At 42.7% G+C, this 27,867-nt stretch overlaps 2 protein-coding genes and 1 pseudogene across 3 annotated transcripts in view; all 3 read right to left on the bottom strand.

Moving 5' to 3' along the window:
• Positions 1–27,867, bottom strand: part of LOC117075393 (complement receptor type 1) — a 221,972-nt gene that overhangs the window by 11,451 nt on the left and 182,654 nt on the right. The gene's annotated exons all lie outside the window — the stretch shown is intronic.
• The window catches only part of LOC117075394 (complement receptor type 1-like), a 100,897-nt gene that overhangs the window by 4,009 nt on the left and 69,021 nt on the right, over positions 1–27,867 (bottom strand). The window contains exons 6-16 of the mRNA XM_033197706.1: positions 25,717–25,893; positions 25,523–25,625; positions 24,151–24,236; positions 22,092–22,310; positions 20,848–21,027; positions 20,138–20,237; positions 13,132–13,217; positions 10,886–11,284; positions 6,332–6,434; positions 3,903–3,988; positions 1,294–1,521 (exon numbers count right to left, since the gene is read on the bottom strand). Coding sequence (XP_033053597.1) covers positions 1,294–1,521; positions 3,903–3,988; positions 6,332–6,434; positions 10,886–11,284; positions 13,132–13,217; positions 20,138–20,237; positions 20,848–21,027; positions 22,092–22,310; positions 24,151–24,236; positions 25,523–25,625; positions 25,717–25,893 — 1,767 coding nt within the window. The remainder of the gene's footprint in view (positions 1–1,293; positions 1,522–3,902; positions 3,989–6,331; positions 6,435–10,885; positions 11,285–13,131; positions 13,218–20,137; positions 20,238–20,847; positions 21,028–22,091; positions 22,311–24,150; positions 24,237–25,522; positions 25,626–25,716; positions 25,894–27,867) is intronic.
• On the bottom strand, positions 7,439–9,745 carry LOC117075398 (annotated as a pseudogene). The gene has a single exon (XR_004433981.1). The product of XR_004433981.1 is annotated as a (Lyso)-N-acylphosphatidylethanolamine lipase-like (transcript).

Below are 27,867 nucleotides of genomic sequence, written 5' to 3'. Positions count from 1 at the left end.
GGTGATCCTCTCAATTTGGCCTCCCAAAGTGCTGGTATTACAGACATAAGCCACCATGTCCAGCCTATCTATCTTTTAACAGTGGTACTAAGTATTCATTATATATTAATTTTTACAACTAGTACCACAACCACCACTACTGCTACCTGTAAGATAACGCTATTAACCCTTCGCTGTGTTTCCCATATATTTCTCATCTATCTACTGCGTTATTTTTCAACCACAGAAATTCTAAGTCAAATTAGCCAACAGGTCAAAAAAGTCAGCATCAGGCTCATGCCTGTAATCCCACCACTTTGGGAGGTCGAGGCAGGTGGATTACCTGAGGTCAGGAGTTAGAGACCAGCCTGACCAACATTGTGAATCCCCGTCTCTACTAAAAAATACAAAAATTAGCCAACTGTGATGGCAAGCGCGTGTAATCCTAGCTACTTGGGAGGCTGAGGCAGGAGAATTGCTTGAACCCAGGAGGCAGAGGTTGCATTGAGCCGAGTTTGTGCCACTGCACTCCAGCCTGAGTGACAGTGCAAGACTCCATCTCAAAAAAACACATTAAAAAGTCTACAACTTTTATGATTCAATGCTCTTCTGTCCTTACTGGAGGATGGAGCTTGTGCAGGCAGTCACAGCCACAAATGCATCTACAGTTGTCAGGTACTGTCATTTAAAGCCAGACTAATATATCAAAGGAAAGAGCTATGGAGGCTAAGAGCACAGTCTTAAACTCTACTTCTGCAGGGCCTCCTGAGTTCCCTTTGTTAATGGTGAGGTGAAGGACCAACTAAATATAGTCAGTGACTTGAACAAACCCTTGGAAACAACATAAAAAGTATAAATCCCTACATCTGAGTTTCTTAAATTACTTTTATAGTATTATCAGTTCTGAAGTAAATTACGTCATCATTGTGTACTTTTTGTGCAGCACATCCATCTATCCAGGATAAAGACAACTCGTAGTAGAGGTGGAATAAAAGAGTATTTTCTTTAGCATTTGTTTTCAGTACTTTGAAAATATTCTCTACAAAATCTGGACCTCACCAATTCTCTTCACTGTCCACCCCCTTCTCTCTTTACCATCCCACACTCCTCACCCCAAGGACCATCAGAATACCAACAACTGAGACACAGTGTGCCTACTAGAACCCATTTGTCATTCACTTGGGAGGTAGTTCTGTCTCTGACATTCATAGCAAAGCCATTTTCACAAGCAAAAATGACTGTCACTATAGAAACATGGAGGTTCTCACCTAGATATTCTGAACCCATTTAGGATATGTGGAAGCAGGTACTAACCAGCAGGAACAGAAAGTTCACAGCGAGGGGCGGGGCTGCTCCAAACGCCATTCCCTTGAGGGTCACTTGTGCAGCGGATGGTGCTCTCCCCAATGAGGTTGAAGGTCATCCCTCTGTCTGGGTGGGGATCACATGTGTAAGATACTTCTTTTCCATAGGGAATATCTCCAAGGGGAGCTCCTGTGTGTCTCCCATTAAGGATAGCTGGAGGATTTGGGCAAAAGATTTCTAGAAAGAAAACAAGAGCTTTAAGTTCCATTAGAGTTTCACTTAAGATGACTGAAATATTAGTGACCTGTGACTGTGCTATGAATATAATTTTTTTTCTTTTAGAAAAAATATAACTAAGGTGGGTAGAATTTAAATCTGTAAGGCTTTTGTTGAGAGGCAACTAACTGATGTGAGACCTAAATTAAGTTTATTGCAAAAGGCCAAAGACAGTGTTTTTGGACCATCCAGGTAGCTATGTTCATAATGAATTTGGAAAGTAATTTTTTAAAAAATTTTTTTGAAAACACCCATTTGGTTGTCTACTTTAAATCAGGCATAGTAAGATTCCTGGGTTGACAGTGAGGTTCAAGACAGACAAAGTTTTGGCCATTGGAGACCATAAGTTCCAAGGAAATCTATGAACTTTAATAATCATGAACTATCATCTTTAGCAATGTAAATGTTTCTTGGTGATTCAAGACCATTATCATCAGGACCAACACCAAATTTCCAATGGTGTCATCAGACTACATTGGTAAGGCTCTTTTTACCCAGATTAAATGGTGCCAAAGAGCCTTTTCTTCTTTCTTCCAAATTATTAGCCATCATTTCTTCCTCCTTTTAGTCTGCTTAGAACAGTTCCTTCCCTAAAAGCACTTGATGCTTCTAATTTGATATGAATTTAGGAAGAGATGTCCAAGTTTATCAGAATGATGTGTATAAAAAAGACTTAGTACATCAAACAATGATTGACTTCTCATGCTTGAATTTTATCTGTTTGTGTTTTCCTAAGTTTATTTATATATTTATTTTCAGCTTTATGTGTCTCTGTAAGGTTGAGTTTGTTGGACACTTGAGTTTCCTCAGGTATTCATTGTTCTTCACCATAATACTCACCATAAAATATCCAAATCGATTTCTGTAAGTTATTTTTTTTTTTTTTTTTGAGACTGAGTCTCGCTCTGTCGCCCAGGCTGGAGTGCAGTGGCCAGATCTCAGCTCACTGCAAGCTCCGCCTCCCGGGTTCACGCCATTCTCCTGCCTCAGTCTCCCGAGTAGCTGGGACTACAGGCGCCCGCCACCTCGCCCGGCTAGTTTTTTGTATTTTTTAGTAGAGACGGGGTTTCACCGTGTTAGCCAGGATGGTCTCGATCTCCTGACCTCGTGATCCGCCCGTCTCGGCCTCCCAAAGTGCTGGGATTACAGGCTTGAGCCACCGCCCCCGGCCAATTTCTGTAAGTTATTTTAACACAATGCAAATTAAAGTAAACATTTTCCAATAAGAAAAAAAAAGGTTTAAAAAATTATTGCCTTGCTTTAATAGACAGAATAGGATAAATCAGTAATGTCTTAGTATGTCAAACATACACTTTTATCTAAGAGTTTCTGAATTCTTTCTGAATTTGGACATACTTTATTTAAGCAGATGGTTTGGAAACTTAGGACACCTCATCATTTCAGACACTGATTCATCATCCCAGCTCCTTCCACTGTACTAATTTATCATATAACTCTGTTTTATTTTCTGCATAACATCCCTATTTAACTATCATTTTATATATTACAATTTTTAGAATTTTGATTACTTATTTTATTGTTCTTAGTCTGCTTCCCAACAAGAAAATACATGCCAGGAAAGTAGGGAGGCGTCTTCACTATTCTTTTACTCTTCATTACTTTTTCTACACATGGAAAGTCCTAGCACATGGGAAGCCCTACGTCATTAAATACTGCCGGCTAAAAAACAAGCTGACTAAACTGTTTATGATATGCGAGGGGATAAAAGAACATAAAAATTTGGCTGGGCATGGTGGCTCACACTTGTAATCCTAACACTTTTGGAGGCCAAGGTGGGAGGATAGCTTGAGCCCGGGAGTTTGAGACCAGCCTGGGCAATATGGCAAGACTCCATCTCTACAAAAAATAAGAAATTAGCCAGGTGTGGTGGCATGCACCTATAGTCCCAACTACTGGGAGGCTGAAGTGGGAGGGTCACTAGAGCCCAGGCCATTGAAACTGCAGTGAGCTGTGATTGCACCACTGCAGTCTGTCCTAGGTAACTGTCTCAAAAACGAAAAAAAATTAAGAAAGATTACTCCTTATAAGAAAACTAAAAATAAATGACTAACTAAAACGTGCTGCACCTTTATGTCATCTAGTTTCTTACCACACGTTCCCCACAAAGTTAAACACTGTCATTAAACTAAGTGATTTACAGATTAGTAACAAATGTCAGAGAAGTCCTACAAGATGCTTCTTGAAATTCTTCCAACAAAGAAGTATTTTCATCCGAAATTTAGTTAAGTAAGGATCCAGACAACAGGTGATTCCATGCAGTAAACACACTGGAGAACAAAAATAAGGGGAGTTATCCAAACTACATAGTTCTTTCTACTCACGTTCACACATTGGAACACTGCTATTCCAAAGGGCTTTCATTCCAGCCAAGACACAATGACTAGCAGACCTGCCTTTTAATCGGAACCTAAAGAAAAAAAAAGTGGTAGCAAATGTGTGAGCAATTCCCATCTCTCTCTTGATTTCTTCACTAATAGATGCTCAGCTTCCTCACTACCATTTCCTCTTTGACTATCATTTGGTTCTTAGGTTCAGGCCCAGCTAAAAGTCTAAATTCATTAGGGATCTGAATTCTTCAGTAGCTGGCAGAAACTCAAAGGCCAATTTATTCTAAAGAACCATGGTACCCTGTGACTGGCAAAGCAATTAGAGCTGATGTGCCATATAAACTTCATAACCCAGCATCACCTACAGAAGGCATTAACACAGAACCAGACTTCTACATGGGCACAAGAGCCATAACCTTCAGGTGTCATATTTCACTGATGGCTCTCTGACATCTCACTTATTCTCATCAGTGGGTCATGAGGCAGAACAACTCTCGATTTGGTAAGCAAAGCCAGGAACATCTGGAAAGAGAACAGCCATTGTTTTTCTTGCCACTCCAAATATAATGGGCCAGAGGAGGCTCACAGAAGCATGCTGAACTACGGGATCTAACAAACCAAGAAGGGTCGGGGGAGAAGTCTTTGCCACCCTGAAAAGCCTAACTTACTATTGAATCCTGCTTCCCTTCTGAAATCTAAAATCGTTCTGAAATTGGAAATCATTATTAGATGGTGGACTTTGTAAATGCCAAAAAATCCTCGGAAATTATTAAAAATAACTCCTTAATTGCTCAATCTAGTTATCCCCCTAGACTCATAGTGTACCAAGAATAATGGATACACATAAACAACTAATAATACCTCACTTAACAGTGGTAGAAGCAGGAGGCAGACAAATCCTAGGCAGATGGGGCGGATCCCGGTGAAATCTGACCTTCAAGCTGAAGACAGTTTAAAGCCTCGCTACAAGTTCCAGGTAAATCCATGGACTGGCTTGAGAACCTCTCTTCCCATTGGGTGTGCTTTCCTCTGATTGATCCCCACTCTTCATCTATTTCACATACACCTGCTCTTCCGTAATTGGCTTTTTGCACTGTTGTGCCCACCTTTGAGTGGTGGCTTTGCTTTAGCCTTTTTTGCATACTCACAAATTAATACACACTTCCAATTCTGAGTCCATAAAAGCCCCAGAACCAGCCACACTGAGAGAATGACCCCCTGACTTCATCTGGGGTCCACCCTCGTATCTCGTCTCCGCTGAGGAGCTGTTTCGTCACTCAATAAAACTCTTCTCCACCCTCCTCACCCTTCTATTGTTAGCATAACCTTCTTTTTCTTGGCTGCAGGAAGAGAACTCAGGACCCACCAAACACAGGTATGAAGAAGGCTGTAATACAGTGACCCTTTGCCCTCTCCTAGGGGAGGGCAGCTATTCCATGCAACAGAAAGCAGCAGCAGATCAAGTCAGCCCTGGAGACACAGGCCTGAGCGGGGCGATGGGACTGACAGAGTTGTTAACACACCGCCATCTGTTGGGCTTCAGGCATTATCAAATGCTAAGAGCTATTAGCATGCTGTAACACCCCCTCTTGGCTTTGGGGTTGTGGGGACCTCTGTTTGGGCACCACCACGTTCCCTTCAGTGCGACATGCCTGGTTCAGCCGCAATCCCCACACGGAGCCCGCTCCTGTGCCAGTGCTTGGCGCAGCCAGCCAGAACCCACACTTGCTCACTACACACCCCCTCCTGCCAGAGGCTGAGCATGTAGTCATGGCAGCCACAGGATCTGCATCAGAGCCCAAGCCAGGCACGGCCTGGGAGGGTCGAGTAGATGGGGTGTCTCCTGTCTTGATCCTGGGCCGAGCAAGGCCTGGGCAGGGCTGTTTCTGGCCAGAGGTCACCAGCTGGCAAAGTGGCTGAGAAAAATCTTGCATCAAAACAATTACACTGGCCATTCTTGACATGAAGATATGTAATTGGGTTAAAACATACTTATCCATACACTATTACAGATTTCACTTTTGATTGGTTTTAAGTTTCCTAAAACAACCTTTGCCTTATTATGAGGCAAACAATTTTCGTCTTACTCATCTTTTTTTCTCTAGCATACATTTTATAAAATTATGTTCTTTTGCCTCCAAATAAATACATACCCATTCATTTCAAGTTCCAACTGTGTGCACAAGATCAGTGACTGTATTTCTGCTTGTACCTGACATTGAGCTGTATGTGCCATTTTCTCATTGTCTTCTGAAAGTGGTGCCACTTAGCCCCTACCCTTATTTCAAAACTACCCTTCCATAAATTCATCTCTCTGGGTACTTCTTATCTACTAGGTCAGCTCCTGTTTTGGATTAACCCCTGATCTCAGGGGAGTGATTCTCCACACTGAGTCCTTGGTCTTAACTCTGGGTCACACTCACCCTTCATCGCAAACAAAGGACACCTTTGCTCCAAGCTGGAGATTGAGTGGAAACAGCACACGGCCATGAGGGAGTTGGCCCAGGAAGTCATCACAGGATTTCACTAGAAGAAAAATAAAACAACAGGAGTAAGAAGACCTCCATGTGAGGGGGAAACAGAGCAATCTGGAAGCCAGAGAGTCAAGGCATCTGCACATCTGGGGACTTCAGGGCTCCCGTCTCCCTGGGGCATGCAGTGCAGAGACGCAGCCCCTCTGAGGTCATAGCCGTGCTCACAGCTGTAGGACACTTCCTGCCCAGATGAAAAGTTGTCCTGATGGCTTGGATTATGCTCAACATGCAGGATTTCTGGAGGCGGCTGACACACTGTGGAAAGAACAGTTCCAGAGTACTTGTTACTTATGGGGGAATTTATTTTGCTATACCCTATGCTTGCTGAAGGCCTCATGGCTAGTAAAAGGTAGAGATATAGAACCCAATTCTCCCTAGCACAAGGCCCCAAATTCACTTGTAAATCTACAGGGTATGAGGTATTTTCTCCTAGCTCTGGCTATCCAATGTGGAGTTATTAGTATTGGCAGATTCTCCATCTACATATTTCCTATGAAGGTAATCCTGATTTGTACCATTGTTATTCAGGTAATGAGACTGTCACCTGAGACCATATCTGTTTTATAGATTTCCTCCCATTTCTCTGATAGCACACCTATGACTAAAGTGCAGTCATACTGTTTCAGGACAGGCATGACCCTAAATTGGGGCTTACTCTGGAAGGGTTCTTGCCTCACCCAGGACAGAATTCAAGGATGAGACAGTGGTGCTGGACAGCAATCTTTTAGAAAGGCACTGCCCCTGCAGAGCAGGGCTAACTCACAGGCAGTGCACCCAGAGTCAGCAACATATCGGCTCCTGGCAGCCAACTGTATTTATACTCCTGTAAGCCTGCTTCAATTACATGTAATTTTTTTTTTTTTTTTTTTTTACTCATTTGTTTATTAATATAGAAAAGGAGCCCAAGGCAGCTGGACCAGTAGTACAAAGTACCAGGAGTTAATACCATTCTGGTGACAGAGTTGGTTTTACAACAATGAAGGAGCGGGCGGGAGCTGCCAGGTTCTGAGGCTAGGCCCAGCCTACTGCCCAGAATCCCTGAAACAGCTCCCTGGGAGAGGGCTGACAGGTGGGTCAGGGGTGGATTGAGCTGGAAACCATGGGGACAGATGGGAGGGATAGAGGGTCATGCAGTGGGAACCACTCAGTGGCTGACAAGGACAGGGAACTGGTGGCTGGAGGCTCCCCGTTGGGCCAAGGGTAGGGGCTTGCAGATGGCCTCAGCTCTGGGGGCAGGTAGAGAAACTGCAGAGACTGATGGGCATGGAGAACCAGACATGGCCCTGGGGCTGAAGGGCCTTTCTACTCTTTCTTCCACCTTTGCTCTATACTACATGTGGGGCTTCGGGGCCTAAGGCACAGGAGAGGCTCAGAGGCTTCCAGTTGGGAGGAAGATGGGGCAAGGAAGGAAGCACTTGAGTGTCCCTAGCTTAGGCAGCCAGAGATGAGACATAGGCGGGACAACAGCACCCCCACATAGTGGGGCTAGAATGTGGGGCAGGGACGGGCCTTTCCTCAGCCAGTGACCAGGACCAGCCCCATGGCAATGGTGCCTGTCTTGAGCCTTAGCAAATCAAGTGTGCAACAAGCACAGGGTGTCGGCAGACCTGGGCTCTAGCCAGAACTTGAATCACACAGAGCTGTATCACCATGGTCCAGCCATGTCCTGCCTTGGCCTGTTTCCTCCTCTGTCAATGAGGGCTTTGAATAAGACCTTCTAGGTCATGAAAAGGACTCTGCAGGTGAAGGGAACTCCAGGACCTGCTCTTGGTGGTTAACCAGAGCCTGGATGGAACCGGTATGGGACGGGGTGAAGTAGGGGATGGAGGAGGAAGGTGTTCATGCATGGAACCTATCCCCACAAACACTGCAGAGCTAGGAAAGGCCACTGGAAGCCCTTCTTTGCCCAGAGGAAGAAAGGCCGCAGAGAGAGCGAATGTGGCTCGGTGCAATCCCTTCACATCCTCCACCATCTGGGTAACACTTGGCAAGAAGTGGATGGGTGACATTGTGCAACCCTTTATGTTCTTCCCCAGGGGTGGCACTGAAGTCCTCTTGTGGCTTCTGCCTTCAGCCTTTAGTGTGGGATCAAGAGTGTTCTTTTCACTGTGGTCCTGTTCTGGGAACAGCCTAAGACTCTGCCTGGCTGGCATATGTTAGTTGGTGAGGAAAGGACAGAGTGGGTGAGTAAGCAGAGAGGGAGGCAAGAGTGACTCTCTGGCTTTCTCCTCTTCCTCTTCAGAGAGTGGCTCAATCAACTGAGTCACAGATCTTCTCCATCACAGCATTGAAGATGTGTGGCTGGTCAGCATAGACGTGGTGAGATGCACCCTCAATCTCCATGTCTCGGACATAGGAATCCGGCCGCTGCATTTTCACCTTTTTTCCCGTACTGGTATCTATCCAGGTGTTGGACACATAGATCACGGTGATGGGCACATCTTTTCAAATCAAGTGAATTCGCTGCAGCATAGGGCGCTGGGCCCAGCCAAAGGACTCCATCATGGCTTTGAATACTGTCTCACCACTGAGATTCTGTGCATTGCAGTGGTAGATATACTCTGATATGGTATCATCTTCAAAGAAGTCTGCAAACTTGTGTTTGAAGTCTGGTGGGAATCGCTGCACCAGGCCAGGCCCCCAGGGCCCAGCTACTCGAAGAACAGCCAATGAATTGGAACATCCTAGGACAGATGCCACAGCTTTGACCCAGGTTGGGGGTGCACGGATCTCACTGGGGTTAGTTGGTCGGAGGGGAAAGCCCTATGGGTCCACCAGGATGAGGTAACTCTATCAGGGTACTTGATTGAGTAAGAAGTGGCCAGGAATCCTCCCAAACTGTGCCCCAGGAGGATCATGCTGGGGATCCCCATGGTCTCCCGCCACATCTCTATCGATGTCACAAACTCATCCTCAGCCCCCTCCGGGTCCCTCGGGAATGCTGGCCTTGAGCATTGCCCGAAGCCAAGCAGAGGGAAGGTGTGCAGTGTGCGGCAGGCACTCAGTGAGTCCATGTTGAGGACACAGAGGCCCACGCCGCCCCCAAAACCGTGCACCATCACCAGGGGGGTGTGGTCCTTTTGCTCGGGGCTCACAGTCACTGTCCAGATCTTATTCTGGTTTGGGAGGGACACATATCTGGCCAGGAACTTATTCTGGAGACACTGGAGGATCCTGGCTTCCACATTCTTCAGCTGAGACATGGAAGTGGGGCGCCACGTGGGCAGCCAGTTACTCAGCCAGCCTTGAGGCTGCTGCTCCAGATCATCGGCCATAGTAAACAACTGCTTTCTGTTTTGTGTGTGTGCGGTTTTTTTTTTTTTTTTTTGAGGTGATATCTCACTCTATCACCCAGGCTGGAGCACAGTCATGTGATCTTGGCTCACTGCAACCTCTGCGTCCCAGGTTCAAGTAATTCTCCTGCCTCAGCCTAATGAGATTTCAGGCATGAGCCACCTCACCCAGGTAATTTTTGTATTTTTATTAGAGACAGGGTTTCACCATGTTGGGCAGGTTGGTCTTGAACTCCTGACCTCAGGTGATCTGCCCATCTCGGCCTCCCAAAGCGCTGGGATTACAGGCATGAGCCACCATGCCCGGCCAATTACATGTAAGTTAAGGGGCATATCAATGCAAATTAAGGGGGGTGTTATTTAGAACTTTCCTGGAAAGGGGTGGTAACTTCCAGGTTGTTGCCATGGCATTTATAAAATGTCATGGTGCTGATGGGAATATGAGGGCAGCTAGCGATTGCTTTCATCACCAACTGCCTGTTCCTGCTGTTTTTTTCCACTTCATCCTGTCTAGGACAGATTCTGTTTTGGTCAGCAGGATTGTGACCAGAACACAAGCCCTGCCAATCTCCTACCTCAATACAACCGTCTTTATATCCCTTTATCTGTTTGTCTTCCCAGTTCAGTGGTTGCACAAGGCTAACATGACTTGGTAGAAGAACTGTAAGCTCTTTCTCTGTCCCTATGTATTAGCTATAACACCTCCCATTCAGCTGCTAAGCCAGCTATTGTGGCATCAGTAGACAAGATGAGCCATCAAAAACACAAGGCCTTAAATAAGCCAGTGTTGTTGTAAACAATAAATGAGATAATGTATATAAAGCGCTTAGGGCACAGCTGACCATAAAGTCCATATAATTTTTCAATATAATTGAGAGAGATTGGAGCTGGTACTTTGCCCTGAGAACTGATTAATAGGTGAGTCCAAAATAGCTTTTTTTCTGGCTAATTAAGGTCTTGCTTTTCAAAATGAAGACACATATGCATGGGTGCATGCACACCCCCGATTCTTAATTTCATGCTTCTTCCCCCCAAAATTACTTTCCCACCTCCTCACCACACATCCCTCCCCCTGAACAAATACTAATCTCCTGATCCAACAGCAATGCATGTAATTTGCAGGGACCTTCTAGGCCTCAGTCAGACTCACCCCTGGAGCAGCTTGGTAACTCTGGCTCCCATTTGTTCAGGGCCTGGCATTGCACACGGTGGGGTCCTTTCATGACAAAGTCAGGCTGACACCTAAACTCCACAACTTCATTTAAGGAAAATAAGCTTCTGTTGACAGATACCAACATTCCATTTTCCACATTTGGAGGCGTGCATTTGTTAGGTAGAATGCACTGAGGGGCTGGGCCGCTCCAGATGCCCACTTGGTCATCTTTGCTGGTGCAGTATATGGAGGGCTCACCCACGAGCTCAAACAGCTTTCTCCCTCCGCTTCCAAGATTGCAGTGGTAGGTCACCACAGATCCATATTGAAAATACTCTCTGTTAGTGCTGAAGAAATCTCCATTGGTGATGTTGGGGGGTAGCCCACAAGTAATTCCTGGCAAAAGAGACATCAAGTTAACCAAAACAAAACCTTGGGACAGAGTCTTGCTCTGTTACCCAGGCTGGAGTGCAGTGGTACGATCACGGCTCACTGCAACCTCCACTTCCCAGGTCAAGCAATCCTCCCCACTCAACCTCCCAAGTATCTGGGATTACAGGCACTCACCACTGTGTCTGGTTTATTTTTGTATTTTTAGTAGACATGGGGTTTGGCCATGTTGGCCATGCTGGTCTTGAACTCCTGGCCTCAAGCAATCCACCTGTCTCTGCCTTCCAAAATGCTGGGATTACAGGTGTGAGCCATCGTGCCCTGCCCGGTTTCTTAAAATTATACTTTACTGTAAATTATGCTAACAGCTTTTTGGAAATCCCAAATTACTGCAAGTAAATATCATCTAATATTTGCTAACATACAGATATATTCTAACAATTTTACAATATTATGAGTTCTGCTCTTTGTAGTTAACATTACTTTGCTAAATGTGTCCCTATATTATTATAGTCCATTTTTTTCCTTTCTTTTTTTTTGAGACGGAGTCTCTGTTGCCCAGGCTGGGGTGCAGTGGTGCGATCTTGGCTCACTGCAACCTCCTTTTCCTGGTCTCAAGTGATTCCCCTGCTGCAGCCTCCCAAATAGCTGGGATTACAGACATGCACCACCATGCTCAGCTAACTTCTGTATTTTTAGTAGAGATGGGGTATCACCATGTTGGCCAGGCTGGGCTCAAACTGCTGACCTCAAGTGATCCACCTACCTTGGCCTCCCAATGTACTGGGATTACAGGTGTGAGCCACTGTGCCTGGCCTATAGTACACATTTATATTTCTTATGTTATCTCACCATTATTAATTTAGTTCTCTCTATATAGAAGGCATTTATCTTTATTCTATTGGTTATTAATATAATAAAGCATATAGCATAGCATTTTTTTTTTTTTTTTGAGACAGGGCTTTGCTCTGCTGCCCAGGCTGGAGTGCAGTGGCCCGATCATGGCTCATTGCAGCCTCAACCTCTCTGGCTCAAGCAATCCTCCCACCTCTTAGCCTCCCAAGTAGTTGGGACTACAGGTGTGTGCCAGTATGCTCATTTAATTTTTGAAATTTTTGTAGAGACAGGGTTTAACCATGTTGTACAGGCTGGTCTTGAACTCCTGGGCTCAAGCCATCTGCTCACCTAGGCCTCCTAAAGTGCTAGGATTACAGGTGTGAGCCACCACACCTGGCCCAGTATAACATCTTTATTAAATAATAAAAACAAAAAGCTCTGGCAGAACTAATAAAGACAAAGCACAAATATACAATATTACATATAATAAACACGATACTTACAGATTCAGAAGTAATAAAAAGAACTGGATACTGATCTACAGCCATACCACCCTGAATGCGCCCAATCTCGTCTGATCTTGGAAGAACTGTCCTACTCTACTGTGGGGCAGCACCCAGCCAGTATATTGACCTTCTACAAAGTCTGTTCCCACTTATTCTCCTACCAGGTGGGTTTGAAATTGCTGATTTCCTCACATCATCACCAAACCCAGGATTATACACATTTTATATTCCTTGTTAGCTTGCAATTACTCATTCCCTTTGCTCCCCAAAATGTAGAAAGCTCATCTTCCAAACAACTCACAGGGAAGATGGCATGATCCTGTTTAGACAAAGAAGAAGAAGGAAGAAAGAGCCGCATGGCTTGAATATCCGATGTGATACTAAGAGCTTGCAGAGAGGATATAGGGTTTCTTTCACTGACTTTGTGTTTGTTGACTTCACTGAAGAAAATGCTCTTCAAACTGGGAGGTGTTCACCCAACAGAGGATGAAATTGGGGTCTGCAACTCACGTTGACAAATTGGCGGCTTTGTGCTCCAATGGGCAGTATTGCCTGAGATGACACATTCAGCAGATGAGTGACCAATGAGTCGGTGCCTAAAGGCAAACAATGGAAAATAATTGTGCTGTACATGCCTCATCAATGTCCTCACAGCATGCATATGTGGCAAACCAGAAGGATTACAATGTAGGAGAAGTCTAAGGCCTAGCCTAAACTTTACTTATTGTTCCCAGCTTTTCTTCTTTTTCCTATTCTCTCACTGTTAAAAGAAATATTTCTGCTCTAACTTCTCCTGGCCCATTTGCTTCTGAATATCTTGGCTTCATTGTGGACTGTACCTGGCACCAAAATTAAAAAAAAAAAAAATATTTTGTAGACCTGTTTGACAATTTTTTTTAAAGTTCTGTCTTTTCTCATATTATTTCTGCCATTTTTTGTTTGCATATTCCCTTAATCTGTGTGTGTGTGTGTGTGTATGTATAATACTATGTCATTTAATTTGAGCCATGCTTTTTATAAATACAAGATTTGTTGCTTTTGATCCTGTCTAGTAGACCTGGTTTTTTGACAAGAAGATTAAACCAAATGGATTGAAATAAATTATATATTTGATTTGCTTTTTTTGTTTGTTTGTTTGTTTAGACGGAGTCTTGCTCTGTCGCTCAGGCTGGAGTGCAATGGTGTGATATCTGCTCACTGCAACCTCTGTCTCCTGAGTTCAAGCCATTCTCCTGACTCATCTTCCCGAGAGACTGGGATGACAGGCATGTGCCACCATGCCCAGCTAATTTTTGTATTTTTAGTAGAGATAGGGTTTCACCATTTTGACCAGGCTGATCTTGAACTCCTGATCTGAGGTGATCCTCCCACCTCAGCCTGCCAAAGTGTTGGGACTACAGGCGTGAGCTACTGCACCTAGCCTTGTCATCATTCTTTCACTACCTTTTTCATGATTTCACGATGTCCAATGATGAGGATGAGGAGAAAGCAATGAATAAAATGACCTGACCCAAACATAAGGGGGCTTATTTCCGATGACAGAGACAAATACATTCCTTGCCATTCTTTTTCCTTCCCTCTTACTTACTATATGGAACAGATAGACTCAGCTGTTTTAGTCATTCTAATAATTTGGAAATTAAACTTAATATTTTTTTCTAATTAGGAATTTAATTTTATATGTGTTCATGTGTATTGTGTTTGTTTATATACGTGTGTATATATATATATACACACGATACATATATTTAAACCTATTTTCTGAATTTCAGAATCAAATTCTGTATAGTCTACTCATGTTTTCTGTAAGTCTAGCCTACCTTTTCTTGCTTTCTCACATTTTCTACTTCTATTGATATATTCTGTGACTTCACAGAGATTATTACTAAATTACAATTACATTGCCAGTTTTTGTGTTTATTTTTTTTGTTATTGTTTGTTTTTACCACTTTTCTATCTCATTGAGATTTCTTTTGGAATTCATCATTCTCCTTTTTAAAAATTTGCTTATGAATTGCCTGGGAAACATACTTAAATGGTACATTTTTGTGTCTTTGCTTATCCTTTAATGTGTATCTGGAGCCTCTAGGTGTGAATATTAGTTTGGCTCAAGAGAAATGCTATCTTACACAGTTTAGTGTTGTGTAGAATCAATGTGGTGGCAATAAACTTATTTCTTCTGCAGGTATTATATTTTTGCATTTTATTTCTGGAATCTGAGATTTTTTCTCTATCCCTGAAACACAGAAATTTCTCTAGTGATGGCTAGGTATGGGCTTATTTGCTTACCCTTCTGGATTTTTTTTTACACGTATTTTGAATCCTAACACTGTCTTAAATATGTCTTCTCTTTTTTTTTTTTAAGACAGGGTCTCATTCTGTCATCCAGGCTGGAGTGCAGGGGAGCCATCAGGGCTCACTGAAGCCTCAACCTCTCAGGCTCAGGTGATCCTCCCACCTCAGTCTCCTGTGTAGCTGTGACTACAGGCCATGCCACCACACCCAGCTAATTTTTATACTTTTTTTGTAGAGATGGAGTTTTGCTTTATTTCCCAGGCTGGTCTCAAGATCCTGGGGTCAAGTGATCCTCTTGTCTCAGCCTCTCAGTGTTGCGATCACAGGTGTGAGCCACCGTGCCTGCCTGTCTTCTTCTTTTCATCTTTTCCCACTGCATTCAGGGAAAATTTGGTTAACTCTTCTTACCTTAGCTTTAATTTTCTGCAATATTCAGTGTTTTATATATATATATATATATACACACACACACACACACGCATGAAATGAAATATATAAACACACTGAATGCGTATATTCATTCATGTATAAACTTCATGGCTAGTTTCACAAAATTATTTGTACAACTGAATCTTGTTAAAACTATGAAAAGGAGAGTGTTCTGGAAGTTTCCCTGGTTTCTTGGCAGTAAACCTCTTCTGTAAAATTTCTCCTGATTTTTAAAAATTGGTCTCTTTTACATGTAGTTCCTGTTTTTTTGTCATAAGCGCAATGGTTTTCTACTTTATGCCATAGAGAGGGTCACACTTATTCAGCAATGCAAGATGAGGTAGGTACAGTTAGGAAATTTATCACTTGTATTTTTCAAAATGCTCAAAAAAAAAAAAAAAAGAAAATGAAAAGAAAGGAGGACATCGGATTTATTCCAATTTTACTTTGTCAGATTCTGGGTGCTATGGTCTGTGAGGCCTAGGCTGGCAAATATGCTGGACACCACTAGCTTCCTTTCAGTGTTTGTTGCGGTGGCACAAACGTATGCCCTACTCACTACCTGGCTTAGCTGTTCCCATGAAGAGTGAGCTTGAGGCAGAGCCTCCACTGTGTGCTGAGCAAGGCTGAGCACCAACAGCTGGGCCGTGCGCTGTGAGCACCTGACGCTTGACATTTCCAAAGGGGCTCTGTTGTAGGTTGAATTGTGTCTCCCCCCGATATGTTGAAGTCTTAACCCCCATTCCCTGTGGATGTGATCTTATTTGGAAATACAATCTTTGCAGATGCAATCAAGTTAAGATGCGGCCACTAAGGTAGGCCCTAATCCAATATGCCTGGTGTCCTGATAAAAAGAGAAAACTCTGGACACAGACATGCACAGAGAGGAGAACAGCATATGAGGACACAGACCCAGAGGTAAGATGGCCATGTGAGGACAGGGACAGAAGAAATTGGAGTTCTGCTGCCACACACCAAGGAAGGCCTGGGGCTCCAGAAGCTGGAAGACACAATGAAGGATTCTATCCTACAGGATTCAGAGGGAGCATGGCCCTGTCAACACCATGATTTTGGACTTCCATCCTCTAGAATAGAACTCCAAAAACTTCTGTTGTATTAAGCCACCCATTTTGTGTTACAGAATACCGCAATAAAACAAATATCACAACAAACTAAGTCATATGAATTTTTTGATTTCTCAGTGAGTCTAAAAGTTGTGTTTGTACTATACGGTAGTCTATTAAGTGTGAAATAGAATTATGTCTGAGAAAAGTCATACTTTAAAAAATGGTTTATTGATAAAAAATGCTAAAGATTATCTGACCTTCAATAAGTCGTAATCTTTTTGCTGGTGGAGGGTCTTGCCTCAAGGTTGATGGCTGCTGACTGCTCAGGGTGGTGGTTGTTGAAGGCTGGGGTGGCTGTGGCTATTTCTTAAGCTGAGACAACAATAAAGTTGCTCTATTGATTGACTCTTCCTTTCACAAAAGATTTTTCTAGCATGCAATGTTATTTCATAACATTTTACCCTCTGAACTGCTTGCAAAATTGGAGTCAATCCTCCCAGATACTGCTGCTGCTTTGTCAACTGCGTTTATGTAATAGTCTAAATCCTTTGTGGTCACTGTCACAATGCTCATGTCATCTTCACCAGGAAGAGACTCCACCTCAAAAAAAATCACTTTCTCTGCTCATTCATAAGAAGTAACTCCTCATCTGTTCAAATTTGATCATGAGATTGTAGCAATTCAGCCACATCTTTAGGTTCCACTTCTAATTGTAGTGTTCTTGCTATTTCTATCACATCTGCAGTTATTTTCTCCACTGAAGTCTTGAACTTCTCAAAGTTATCCATGAGGGTTGGAATCAACTTCTACCAAACTTCTGTTAATGTTGATATTAACCTCCTCCCATGAATCATGAATGCTCTTAGTGGTATGTAGAATGATTACTTCTTTCCTGCACTTTTCAACTTACTTTGTTCAGATCCATCAGAAGAATTACTGTCTGTGGGAACTACAGCCTTACAAAATGTATTTTTTTCCTTTTCTTTTCTTTTTTTTTGAATTGAAGTCTCACTCTATCGCCCAAGCTGGAGTGCAGTGGCATAATCTCGGCTCACTGGAATCTTCACCTCCTGGGTTCAAGCGATTCTCCTGCCTCAGCCTCCCGAGTAGTTGGGACTACAGGCACATTCCACTATGCTGGCTAATTTTTGTATTTTTAATAGAGACAGGGTTTTGCTATGTTGGCCAGGCTGGTCTTGAACTCCTGACCTCATGATCCGCCCACCTTGCCCTTCCAATGTGCGGATTACACTGCCCCTGGCACAAAATGTATTTCTTAAATACTAAAACTTTAAAGTCAAAATTACTCCTTCAGCCATGGGCTGCAGAATGGCTGCTGTTGTCAGCAGGCAGGAAAACTACATTCATCTCCTTGTCCATCTCCATCAGAGTTCTTGCCTGATTAGATGCAAAGTCAATGAGCTCTATGTAACATTTTGAAAGGAATCTGTTTTTCTGAACACTAGATCTCAACAGTGAACTTAAAGTGTTCAGTAAACCATGCTGCAAACATACCTCTGTTATCAGGCTTTGTTGTTCCATTTATAGACACAGACAAGGCACATTTAGCATAATTCTTCAGGGCCCTAGGATTTTTAGAATGGTCAGTGAGCATTGACTTCAACTCAAAGTCACCAATGGCATTAGCGCCTAAAAAGTCAGCCTATCCTTTGAAGCTTTGAAGCCAGACATTGGCTTCTCCTCTCTAGCTATGAAAGTCCAATAGATGGCTGTTTTGCCTACATAGAGAATCTGCTATTTATTTTAACACATTCATCAATGATCTTAGATCATCTGGACAACTTGCTGCAGCTTCTACATCAGCACTTGTTGCTTCACCTTGCACCTTTATGTTATGGAGATGACTTCTTTCCTTAAACCTCAGGAACCAACTTCTGCTAGCTTCCAGCATTTTTGTTTGTTTGTTTGTTTTTGTTTTTTTTGAGATGGGGGTCTCACTCTGTCGCCCAACCTGGAGTGCAGTGGCACAATCTCGGCTCACTGCAACCTCTTCCTCCCGAGTTCAAGTTATTCTCATGCCTCAGACTCCCGAGTAGCTGGAACTACAGGCAACCTGCCATCACGCCTGGCTAATTTTTGCATTTTCTTTTTTTTTTTTTTTTTTTTTTGAGACGGAGTCTTGCTCTGCCACCCAGGCTGGAGTGCAGTGGCCGGATCTCAGCTCACTGCAAGCTCCGTCTCCCGGGTTTATGCCATTCTCCTGCCTCAGCCTCCCGAGTAGCTGGGACTACAGGCGCCCGCCTCGTCGCCCGGCTAGTTTTTTGTATTTTTAAGTAGAGACAGGGTTTCACCGTATTAGCCAGGATGGTCTCGATCTCCTGACCTCGTGATCCCCCCGTCTCGGCCTCCCAAAGTGCTGGGATTACAGGCTTGAGCCACCGCGCCCGGCCAATTTTTGCATTTTCAGTAGAGATGAGATTTCACCATATTGGTCAGGCTGGTCTTGAACTCTTGACCTCAGGTGATCCTCCCGCCTCTGCCTCCCAAAGTTCTGGGATTACAGGTATGAGCCACTGTGCCTGGCTGCTTCCAGCTTATTTTCTGCAGCTTCCTCACCTCTGTCAGCCTTCACAGAATTGAAGAGAGTTAGGGCCTTGCTCAGGATTAGGCTTTGGCTTAAGGAAATGTGTCTAGTTTGATCTTGTATCTAGAGCACTAAAACTTCTTCCATATCAGCAATAAGGCTGTTTCACCTTCTTATTATTCATGTATTCACTGGAATAGCACTTTAAATTTCCTTCAAGTACTTTTGCTTTGCCTTTACAACTCTCCAGCTGTTTGGCACACGAGGCCTGGCTTTTGGCCTGTCTTGGCTTTCAACATAACTTCCTCACTAAGCGTAATCATCTCTAGCTTTTGATTTCAAGTAAGAGATCATGACTCCTCCCTTCATGTCAACACTTAAAGGCCATTGTAGGGCTATTAATTGGCCTAATTATAGTATTATTGTGTCTCAGGGATTAGGGAGTCCTGAAGAGAGGGAGAGAGAAGGGGAATGTCTAGTCCATGGAGCAGTCAAAGCACGCACATTGCTTAAGTTTTCTGTCTTATATGGGTGCCGTTTGTAGGGACCGCAAACAATGACAATAGTCACATCAAAGATCGCTGATCACAGATCACTGTCACAGACATGATAATAATGAAAAATTTGGGATATTTTGAGAATAAACAAAATGCTACACACAGACACGAAGTCAACACACACTGTTGGAAAAATGATGTGACTGACATGCTTGTTGCAGCGTTGCCACAAGCCTTCAGTTTGTAAAAAGCATAGTATTTGTGATGTACAATAAAACGAGGAAGGCCTGCACTTGGTGATGGCAGCCCTAGCAAGCGATCATGCTGTTACCAGTAAGATTTGTTCTCTCACACAGCCACTGCATGCCCTTCCCTTTCTTCCAGCAATGTCTACTCTGCATTAGGGTTGTTTGTGTGCTTTGACTACTACACTCCTATTTTTTTTTCCTTCCCATCCAGTGAACGGCATACTCTTTATATGTGCACTGCCCTGGTTTCCAGCAAGGATACAGATTATTCCCCTAATCTTCTCCTGTCGTTGTTCATTTCAATCAGGAGTTAACACCGTGGTCAAACCTCTTAAGAGCAGGTGGCAGTAGCCTAGTTTCCTTCCTGAGATGTGGCTAGAAGGTAATATTGCTGTTGTGCAACTCTTAAACCAAGAGATGTTGCTGCCAACTCACCCTGTAGTACAAGAATAGTTGATTCTGGATCCAACCTGGATGTCTGTGATCACGTGCACCATGCCATTCAGTGGATCTGGAGGAGTTTTACATGATTTACCTATGGGAAAGAAAGTATTTTGGAGCCAGGTAAGTAATCAGGACTCTCTTCAATAAGTAAGGTCTCCATCAACATGTAGCTTGCTGAAAAAGACACGCAGTTCTGATGGTTCCACAGATTTTGCCACCTTGATAAAACTAATCAGAGCGCCTCAGGATCAGCCACCTACTAAGCCCCACTTTCAAAAAGATTTTCCCTCCAGATCTATCTAGATACAGATTTTGATCTGTGTAGAGACCTTGCATCCCTTATCAAAATGTAAAAGTCATTTATGGCATTGGTTACTACCAATACATTTCAAAGTTTTCAAAGGATTTCTTCCCACCTTGTTATTCAAACAGAATTTGTCTTCTTACATCATTTTTTTTCCCCTGATCTAGTCACTTATTATTTTCCTTCCCATAGGGAATGAAGATTTTCTCCACAAATATTCCTTGAAACATTCTCATGAAGTGAGCATTTCAAGCAATAATCAAGGATGTCCTACAAGAAAAACTTACATCCACCTATCTGAACACTTTTGAAAAAAGATTTCTCATATCCCACATTTGAAAAAATTCAATAAGAAGCTTTTGCAGACATGGGAAAGATCCAATGCAAGTTCACTCACGTTTACAGACATCTTTGGGACTCGACCACACCAGGTTATCTAGACATGTGATAGAGAACGGCCTCCCGTAGTACTCAAGACGGCATTCGTACTTTAAAGATGTCCCAATGGGAAAGTCAAATGCATTGGTTTGGGTTTTCAACTTAGCAAATGGAAAATGATCCGGGGCTTTACAGTGACCTAGAGATCAAGAAATGAAGAATATCTGAGTTAATAAAAATATACCCAATGTGCTTCCTCTTTTCTCTTCCTGGGTAGATTGATGCCAGAAGAAAAGAAACTTTTAGTTATAAAACAAAAAACAAAAACAACAACAACAAAAAATTCCCTGTAAAATAGAAAGGGAAGTTCCATCAGTATAAGCTTATAAGGAAGTATATTATCTGGAAGACTAGTCTGCTATCTGGTCTTTCTACTCATATAATTTATGTATTTTAATTTTTACGTTTTTTTTCTGTTTTTAGTAGAGTTGGAGGTTCATTGTGTCTGCAGGCTGGTCTGGAACTCCTGACCTCTAGTGATCCACCCGCGTTGGCCTCCCAAAGTGCTGAGATTATAGGTGTGAGCCACTGCGACCAGCCTATTTTCATTGTTTTTGAGATAGGGTCTCACTCTGTCACCCAGGCTGGAGTGCAGTGGCACAGTCTCAGCTCACGGCAACCTCTGCCTCCCAGGCTGAAGTGATCCTCCCATCTCAGCCTCCCAAATAGCTGGGAACACAGGCAATTGCCACCATGCTCAGCTAATGCTCATACAATTTAATGTAAAGATAGCTCCGATTTAATTTTTCACATTTTTAGGAAGCCAGAAAGAGTGTTTCTGCCCAGCTTCCACCTTCGTGTCTGGTTTCCTTGTACTTCAGGGCATCAAAACTCCAATGAGAGGCTGAAAAGCATGGGCAGGAACTCAAGACATTTTCTGGTAGGAGGAGACACTGATTTTCTAGGTTAGATTTCTAAGCTAACCATTGCAATAAGGGGATTTAAGGCATTTGTTTTTAATTCATATGATTCTAATGAAGGACTTTCCCACCACTCATCGCCTCCCTGTTTTTTCATCAGTCCCTCCAGCTGCAAAGGTCATCAGGATCTGATGTGTTGACCTACCTTAGAACCACTTATCATTGGTTTGGCATTCCATTGTGGCAAATGCGCACAGAGATACCATACTGTAATTATGGAAATATGGAGGGCCTGCGTTAGATATTCTGAACCCATTTGGGATGTGGGGAAATGAGCACTAACCCAGAATTCCACAGCGAGGGGCGGGGCTGCTCCAAACCCCATTCCCTTGAGGGTCACTTGTGCAGCGGATGGTGCTCTCCCCAATGAGATCGAAGGTCATCCCTCTGTCTGGGTGGGGGTCGCATGTGTAAGTTACAGCTTTTCCAAAGGGAAAGACTTCCAGAGGTTTTCCTGTGTGTCTCCCATTAGGAATAACTGGAGGAGCTGGACAAAAGATTTCTGGAAAAAAGACAAAAGCACTAAGTTTCATTCAGGAATTTCCCCAGAGGTATTCTGCAATTACAGGATGCTATGATTGTCATTGCTGAAAATATACTAAGGAGATGACAGTAGACATTAGGACTTTGAAGAGTTGGATTAAATGAGATGTCAATGAAAGTGTATTGCAAAGTACAAAAGAGATTTTTCTATCCTGAATCTTCCAGATAATAACAGTTCCTGGACAATAGAAACGTTACAACTTTAATGAAGTAGCAAAACATTTGAAGAAGAAAAATAACCATTTTCAAGGGTTACTCACTCCTTTAGTCAATATACATTAATTGAGCACTTGTCCTGTGTCAGCCACTCATCAGGATCCTGGGGACGCAGTGCTGAGGAAGGAGCCTACGTTCTTGGGAAATATTTCTCAAATGCATATATGTGTGCTAATCATCTTAAACAGGTGAAACCTTCCACTGATTACTTATTGATATTGATCATGAATCTCTGTGATAACGATAGCCCTGTCACAGTGAATTGAAATGTAGTCAGGCCATTATAAAAAACTCCAGATGGATTCAGATTGCTTTGCTTTTGAAAATGTCTGTGTCTGTTGATGATTAATTTTCTCTTTTTACGTTCTGGGTCAGGTTTCAAGTTGTTACTCCTTTCTAGCATCTACTGATTTGTTTAGAACAGTCTCTCCCTCATTTCTAATTGGCATTTTTCATTAGAATTGGAATTTGGAAGAAGCTACTTTAACTAGCAAGAGTTATGAAAAATAAGAGAAATCTTGAGTAGTCAATCAATGAGTTTTAATGCATAATAGTAGAACAGACATTTGTCATGCTGCTTCAAGGAGCACTGGATTACTTAGACAGCAAGAATCTCTATATAAGTTTTGTTCTTACAAAATTTTCCTCTAAAAAGCACTGTAAGATGTCCAAGTATATTTCTAACAACATAAACATTTTAGTAAAATTTCATGGTCTTCTAAAGAAATATGTTTTCCAATTGTTAGAATCAAGAAATGAAGCAAAGTTCTATCTTCCATTGGGGAAATTATAAATAGTTAGACTAGGAGAAATCAGTAGTCTACTGATTATTGAACATATGGGGCTCATTTTTTAAAAATTGACTTATTATTTATGAATCTCTCAGCATAAATTATTTAGGTATATGTTTTGAGAAATTAAGGAGTCTCCAACTGCTCGCCCTGTCTAATGTTGCATCCCACATTTCCCTCATTCCTCAGTGCTTTGCTTTATTATCTTCATAGCATTGAATTTATTTTTTTTCTTGTCCCTCTCCCCACCTGAGGAGAAACAACATGGGACAGGGAATTCGTTCGTCTTGTTCACTGATAAAACTCCAGTGGCTAGATGAACATCAGGCACAAAGTACATGATCAATAAATATTGATTAAAGGCATGTTTAATATTTGTGTATTATCAAATACATACAAAAATTGTAGACTGACTGCACCTGATGGAAGAACAAAATGAAAAAGAAAGAAGGGAGGAAGGAAGGAAGAGAAAAAAGAAAGAAAAGAAAGAGAGAAACAAAGTAAATTGTTAAAGCCTCACATTATCTAATCTCTCCTGAAGCTCCTAGAAGCACACTACCGTAGGCTTTATTGCGGTAGAACACACAATACAGAAGGACAGAGACAGATCAGATGATCCCAAAGACAGGTGATGTACACATTGATTCACAACCAAACATTATTAAAATAAGAAATTTTCAAATCAATAATTCAGACTAGAGAATTGAAGAACCACATTAGGGGAGGTCATGGGTCAAATACTGAACAGATGAAGGGGAGAGACTGGCCTGAAATGTTACTCCTATTACTCACGTTCACACACTGGAACACTGCTATTCCAAAGGCTTTCCATTCCAGCCAAGACACAGTAACTAGCAGAGCTGCCTTTTAATTGAAATCTAAAGGAGAAAATAGGAGTGAATAGTGAGCCAACAGGACTCTTGGTTCACAATCTAAGGCCCAACCCCAAATCTCAGGATTTTGAGGACCTGAGGCCAGCAGGTGGCAGAGGTGCAGAGGGTACATTATTCTGGAAACATCACAACCTCCAGAAGGGAGCAATATAGAATGACAAAATGCAGTTGATTGGTCACATGACAGTCCTGCTTGAATTGAAAAAGGTGGTCACAAAATAGCCACCATCTTCTTGACCCAGGACCCAGGCTTGGAGTTTCACTGATTACTCATTGTCATTATAAGAAACCCAGTCTTCTAATGCAATGCCTTCCTAACTCTGAACTTGGAAAAACAAATAAAACAACTCCCAGTTTGGACTGGAAAAGTGAGAAATAGCTGGCGAGAGAACAAAGATTGTCCTTTTGTCTCCACATCTGTGATGGCATGAAGAAGGCTCACAAGGGCAGTTTGGGCTACTGAAGAGTAAGCGTGAATATTCTAGGGGGAAAGGAAAGAAGAGAGGACTTGATTTTCGTAAGCAATCATCAAAAATTCTCAATGTCTTTTGGGCCCCAATGCCCTTCTAAATCTTACTGGGTGCTGGTATTTGGAGGCTGCCAAGATTCTGTGGAACATTTTGGGATCAGGTGCTTTGTTGCCCATGCTGGTCAGCTCCCATGTAGAGATGTGCGCCCTGTGAAGAGCACTAGATGGACATAAACAAGTTAATGACCTTGCCGGAAATATTAACAGCAGCCATCAGGACCCCAGCTCAGAGCCCAGAGCCCATGACTAGCAAGACGATATATGACTGAATTTTTTAAAATTGCTGACTTTTTACACTTTCAGTCCTATTACAAATTTCATTATTGATGGTTTAAAGAATTTACTGAAATGATTCTTAAATGATCCTAGATCTTTAGAATAAGCTTTTTGTTACTTGCATTTTTTTCTGGGAATCTCTAAATTACTCATATTCCTTTTTGCTGTTTTGAAATTCTTAAATTTTGAAAATAGGTTTTTTTAAACTTACGGTGTTACCTATATATTCATAATAGTAATTATACTTGCCTTTGAACTTGCCAGTTAATATATGGCCCAGTGTCCTCTTCATATCTCATGTTATTAGTTCTATATGTTTCTTTCCTTTCTTCCTATTTATGCTTTCAAAAGTTCAGCTCTCTAATTGCATGTGTGTCTGTGTCTGTCTTTTTAAAGCCACATAAAATCTCCCCTTTTGGGACTAATTCCTAACCCCAATTTCAATGTCCAGCAAGCTCATACTCACCCTTCATCACAAACAAAATCCACTTTTGCTCCAAGCTGGAGATTAAGTGGAAATAGCACATGGCCATTAAGAAGTTGGCCCAGGTAGTCATCACAGGATTTCACTGGAGAAAAAGAAAAATGAACGGAAATAACTGGCATGTGCAGAATAAAGACGCAAGCTAAAAATATCAAGCCAGATAAGAGTCTAGGCACCTTCACATCTGGGGGCTGCAGGGCTCCAGTCTCCCTGGGGTGTACAGCGCAGAGACGCAGCCCCTCTGAGGTCATAGCCGGGCTCACAGCTGTAGAACACTTCCTGCCCAGGCCAAAAGTTGTCCTTGTCCCTTTGGGTACGCTCACCATGCAGGACATCCGGAGGCGGCTGACATACTGGGGAGAGAGAAACAAAGTACTGCTAATTGTGTGAAAATAACTTTTTTCTCACTGTTAAATTGGCCAAGGGAATAATAATTACAAATCTGTATGTAATAACAAAGGTAGAATAACAGCCTTATTATATTGATAACAAGCTAAATACACAGGGCGAGGAAGATGTCTTGCCCTCAGTCATAGGAACTGACACATTGCAGAACTGTGACTAAAACAGAGGTATCCTCAATTCATTGTTTTTCATCTAAAGTATGCAACTAAGATTTCACAATGGACAGTTCTTTCTAGAATGCTTCCAATTACTGTTCACCCAGTACAAAATTGCGAGAAATGATGGATTTTTATATCTTTGTACTTCCTTTCTAGAAAGGCATCATCAATTTAGTCTTGCATTTTAGGCAATAAAGGAGTGCCCCTGCCCATGTCGCATCTAATAGGTCCCTCCGTCACCTATCACACCGGTGCAACAAACAGCGTCCACACATCTATTCTCATCTCCTGTCAAAGCTTCTCTCAGTGGCCACCTGACATACGGTGGTAAAGAACTATGGGTCTCCTCTCTTCATGCTACGAAGCAAGGTGCTGCCTAGTCATTCATTTCACTCCAGTGAGAAGATGGGCAACTGTTGAACAAAATCTAAAAGACCTACTGTCACCATAATGAGAGTGTATATTTCACGCAACATATTGTAATGGTAGTGCTGGCTCTCTCTTAATATAGTTGATCTGAACTCAGGAAATCAGAACACATTTGGGTCTCAACTAAATTATATGAAACTGCTATAAAATGGAAAAAATAATTTCAATTTGGCTTTGAACAGATCAGTTCCCTTTTCTGGACTTCAGCTTTCTCAAGCATCTGGGGCGCTGGACCAGAAAAATGACTTCTTTAAGGAGTATGTAAATACTCTGATGCTGTAATGTCCATTTTCAGGGTTCATCACCCAGTGTTTCCCTTGACTGATCAATGCCTGGTGATGTAATATTTAGGTGCTGTGCTGGTTAAATTTTTGTTGGCTCCCAGTCTCACACTTTTGGACTGTCTTTTGGCTGCTAGCAATGGAAGCCTTAAAACTACAATTGTTCATCTTCCTTGATAGCTGGGCTCTGGTTAGGTTCTGCCAGTTGGAGCCATATATACCAAATTAAAAGGCAGGATGATAGCAGAATCTGTTCTACTTCTAGAGGTGGCTCGGGCAGTGGCAGTATAGATGGCTTCAGTGAGCAGTTACAGCTTCAATTCTAGCGATGCCAATGACTTTGGCTCCAACAATATCAGCTGCATTCTGGCAGCAGTGGTGGCTCCTGCAGCATTAGCAGCCTTCAGAGAGCTGCCTGCTCAGTGGGAGGGGCTGGCCATTTCAGCATCAGTACAGGCTCCTGTGCTCTAAACTGGGAGCCACAGTAGCTCCCTGATCTCTGGTAACTCTGCCTTCGTCTTATTGCTTTTCCTGCCCTTCTAACATCTTTGTGACCTATTAGCTGTGATATGGTTTGGCTCTGTGTCCCCACTCAAATCTCATGTCAAACTGTAATTCCCATTGTTGGAGGAGGAGCCTGGCGGGAAGTGATGGATCATGGAGGTGGTTTCTAATGGTTTAGCACCATCACCCTAGTGCTGTCTTGTGATAGAGTTCTCTCGAGATCTGCTTGTTTAAAAGTGTGTAGCACCTCCCCAGTTGCACTCTTCCTCCTGCCAGCCATTTGAAAACACGCGTGCTTCCTCTTTGCCTTCCACCACGATTGTAAGTTTCCTGAGGAGTCCTCAGTCATTCCTCCTATACAGCCTGCAGAACTGAGATTTAATTAAACCTCTTTTCTTTATAAATTACTCAGTCTCAGGTGGTTCTTTACAGCAATGTGAGAACGGACTAATACAACCTGTATGAAATCCCTCACTCCTTGAAAGTATCTAGAGTAAATTTTGATTTCATGACTGGATGCTGACTAGCAAAGCCAAGTCTCTGGAGTCAG

Source organism: Trachypithecus francoisi, unplaced genomic scaffold (genome assembly GCF_009764315.1).
Source record: "Trachypithecus francoisi isolate TF-2019V2 unplaced genomic scaffold, Tfra_2.0 Lachesis_group5, whole genome shotgun sequence".
In the NCBI taxonomy this organism is placed as follows: domain Eukaryota; kingdom Metazoa; phylum Chordata; class Mammalia; order Primates; family Cercopithecidae; genus Trachypithecus; species Trachypithecus francoisi.
The sequence above is the reverse complement of the archived record's forward strand: the minus strand, read 5'-3'. Positions and strand labels throughout refer to the sequence as shown.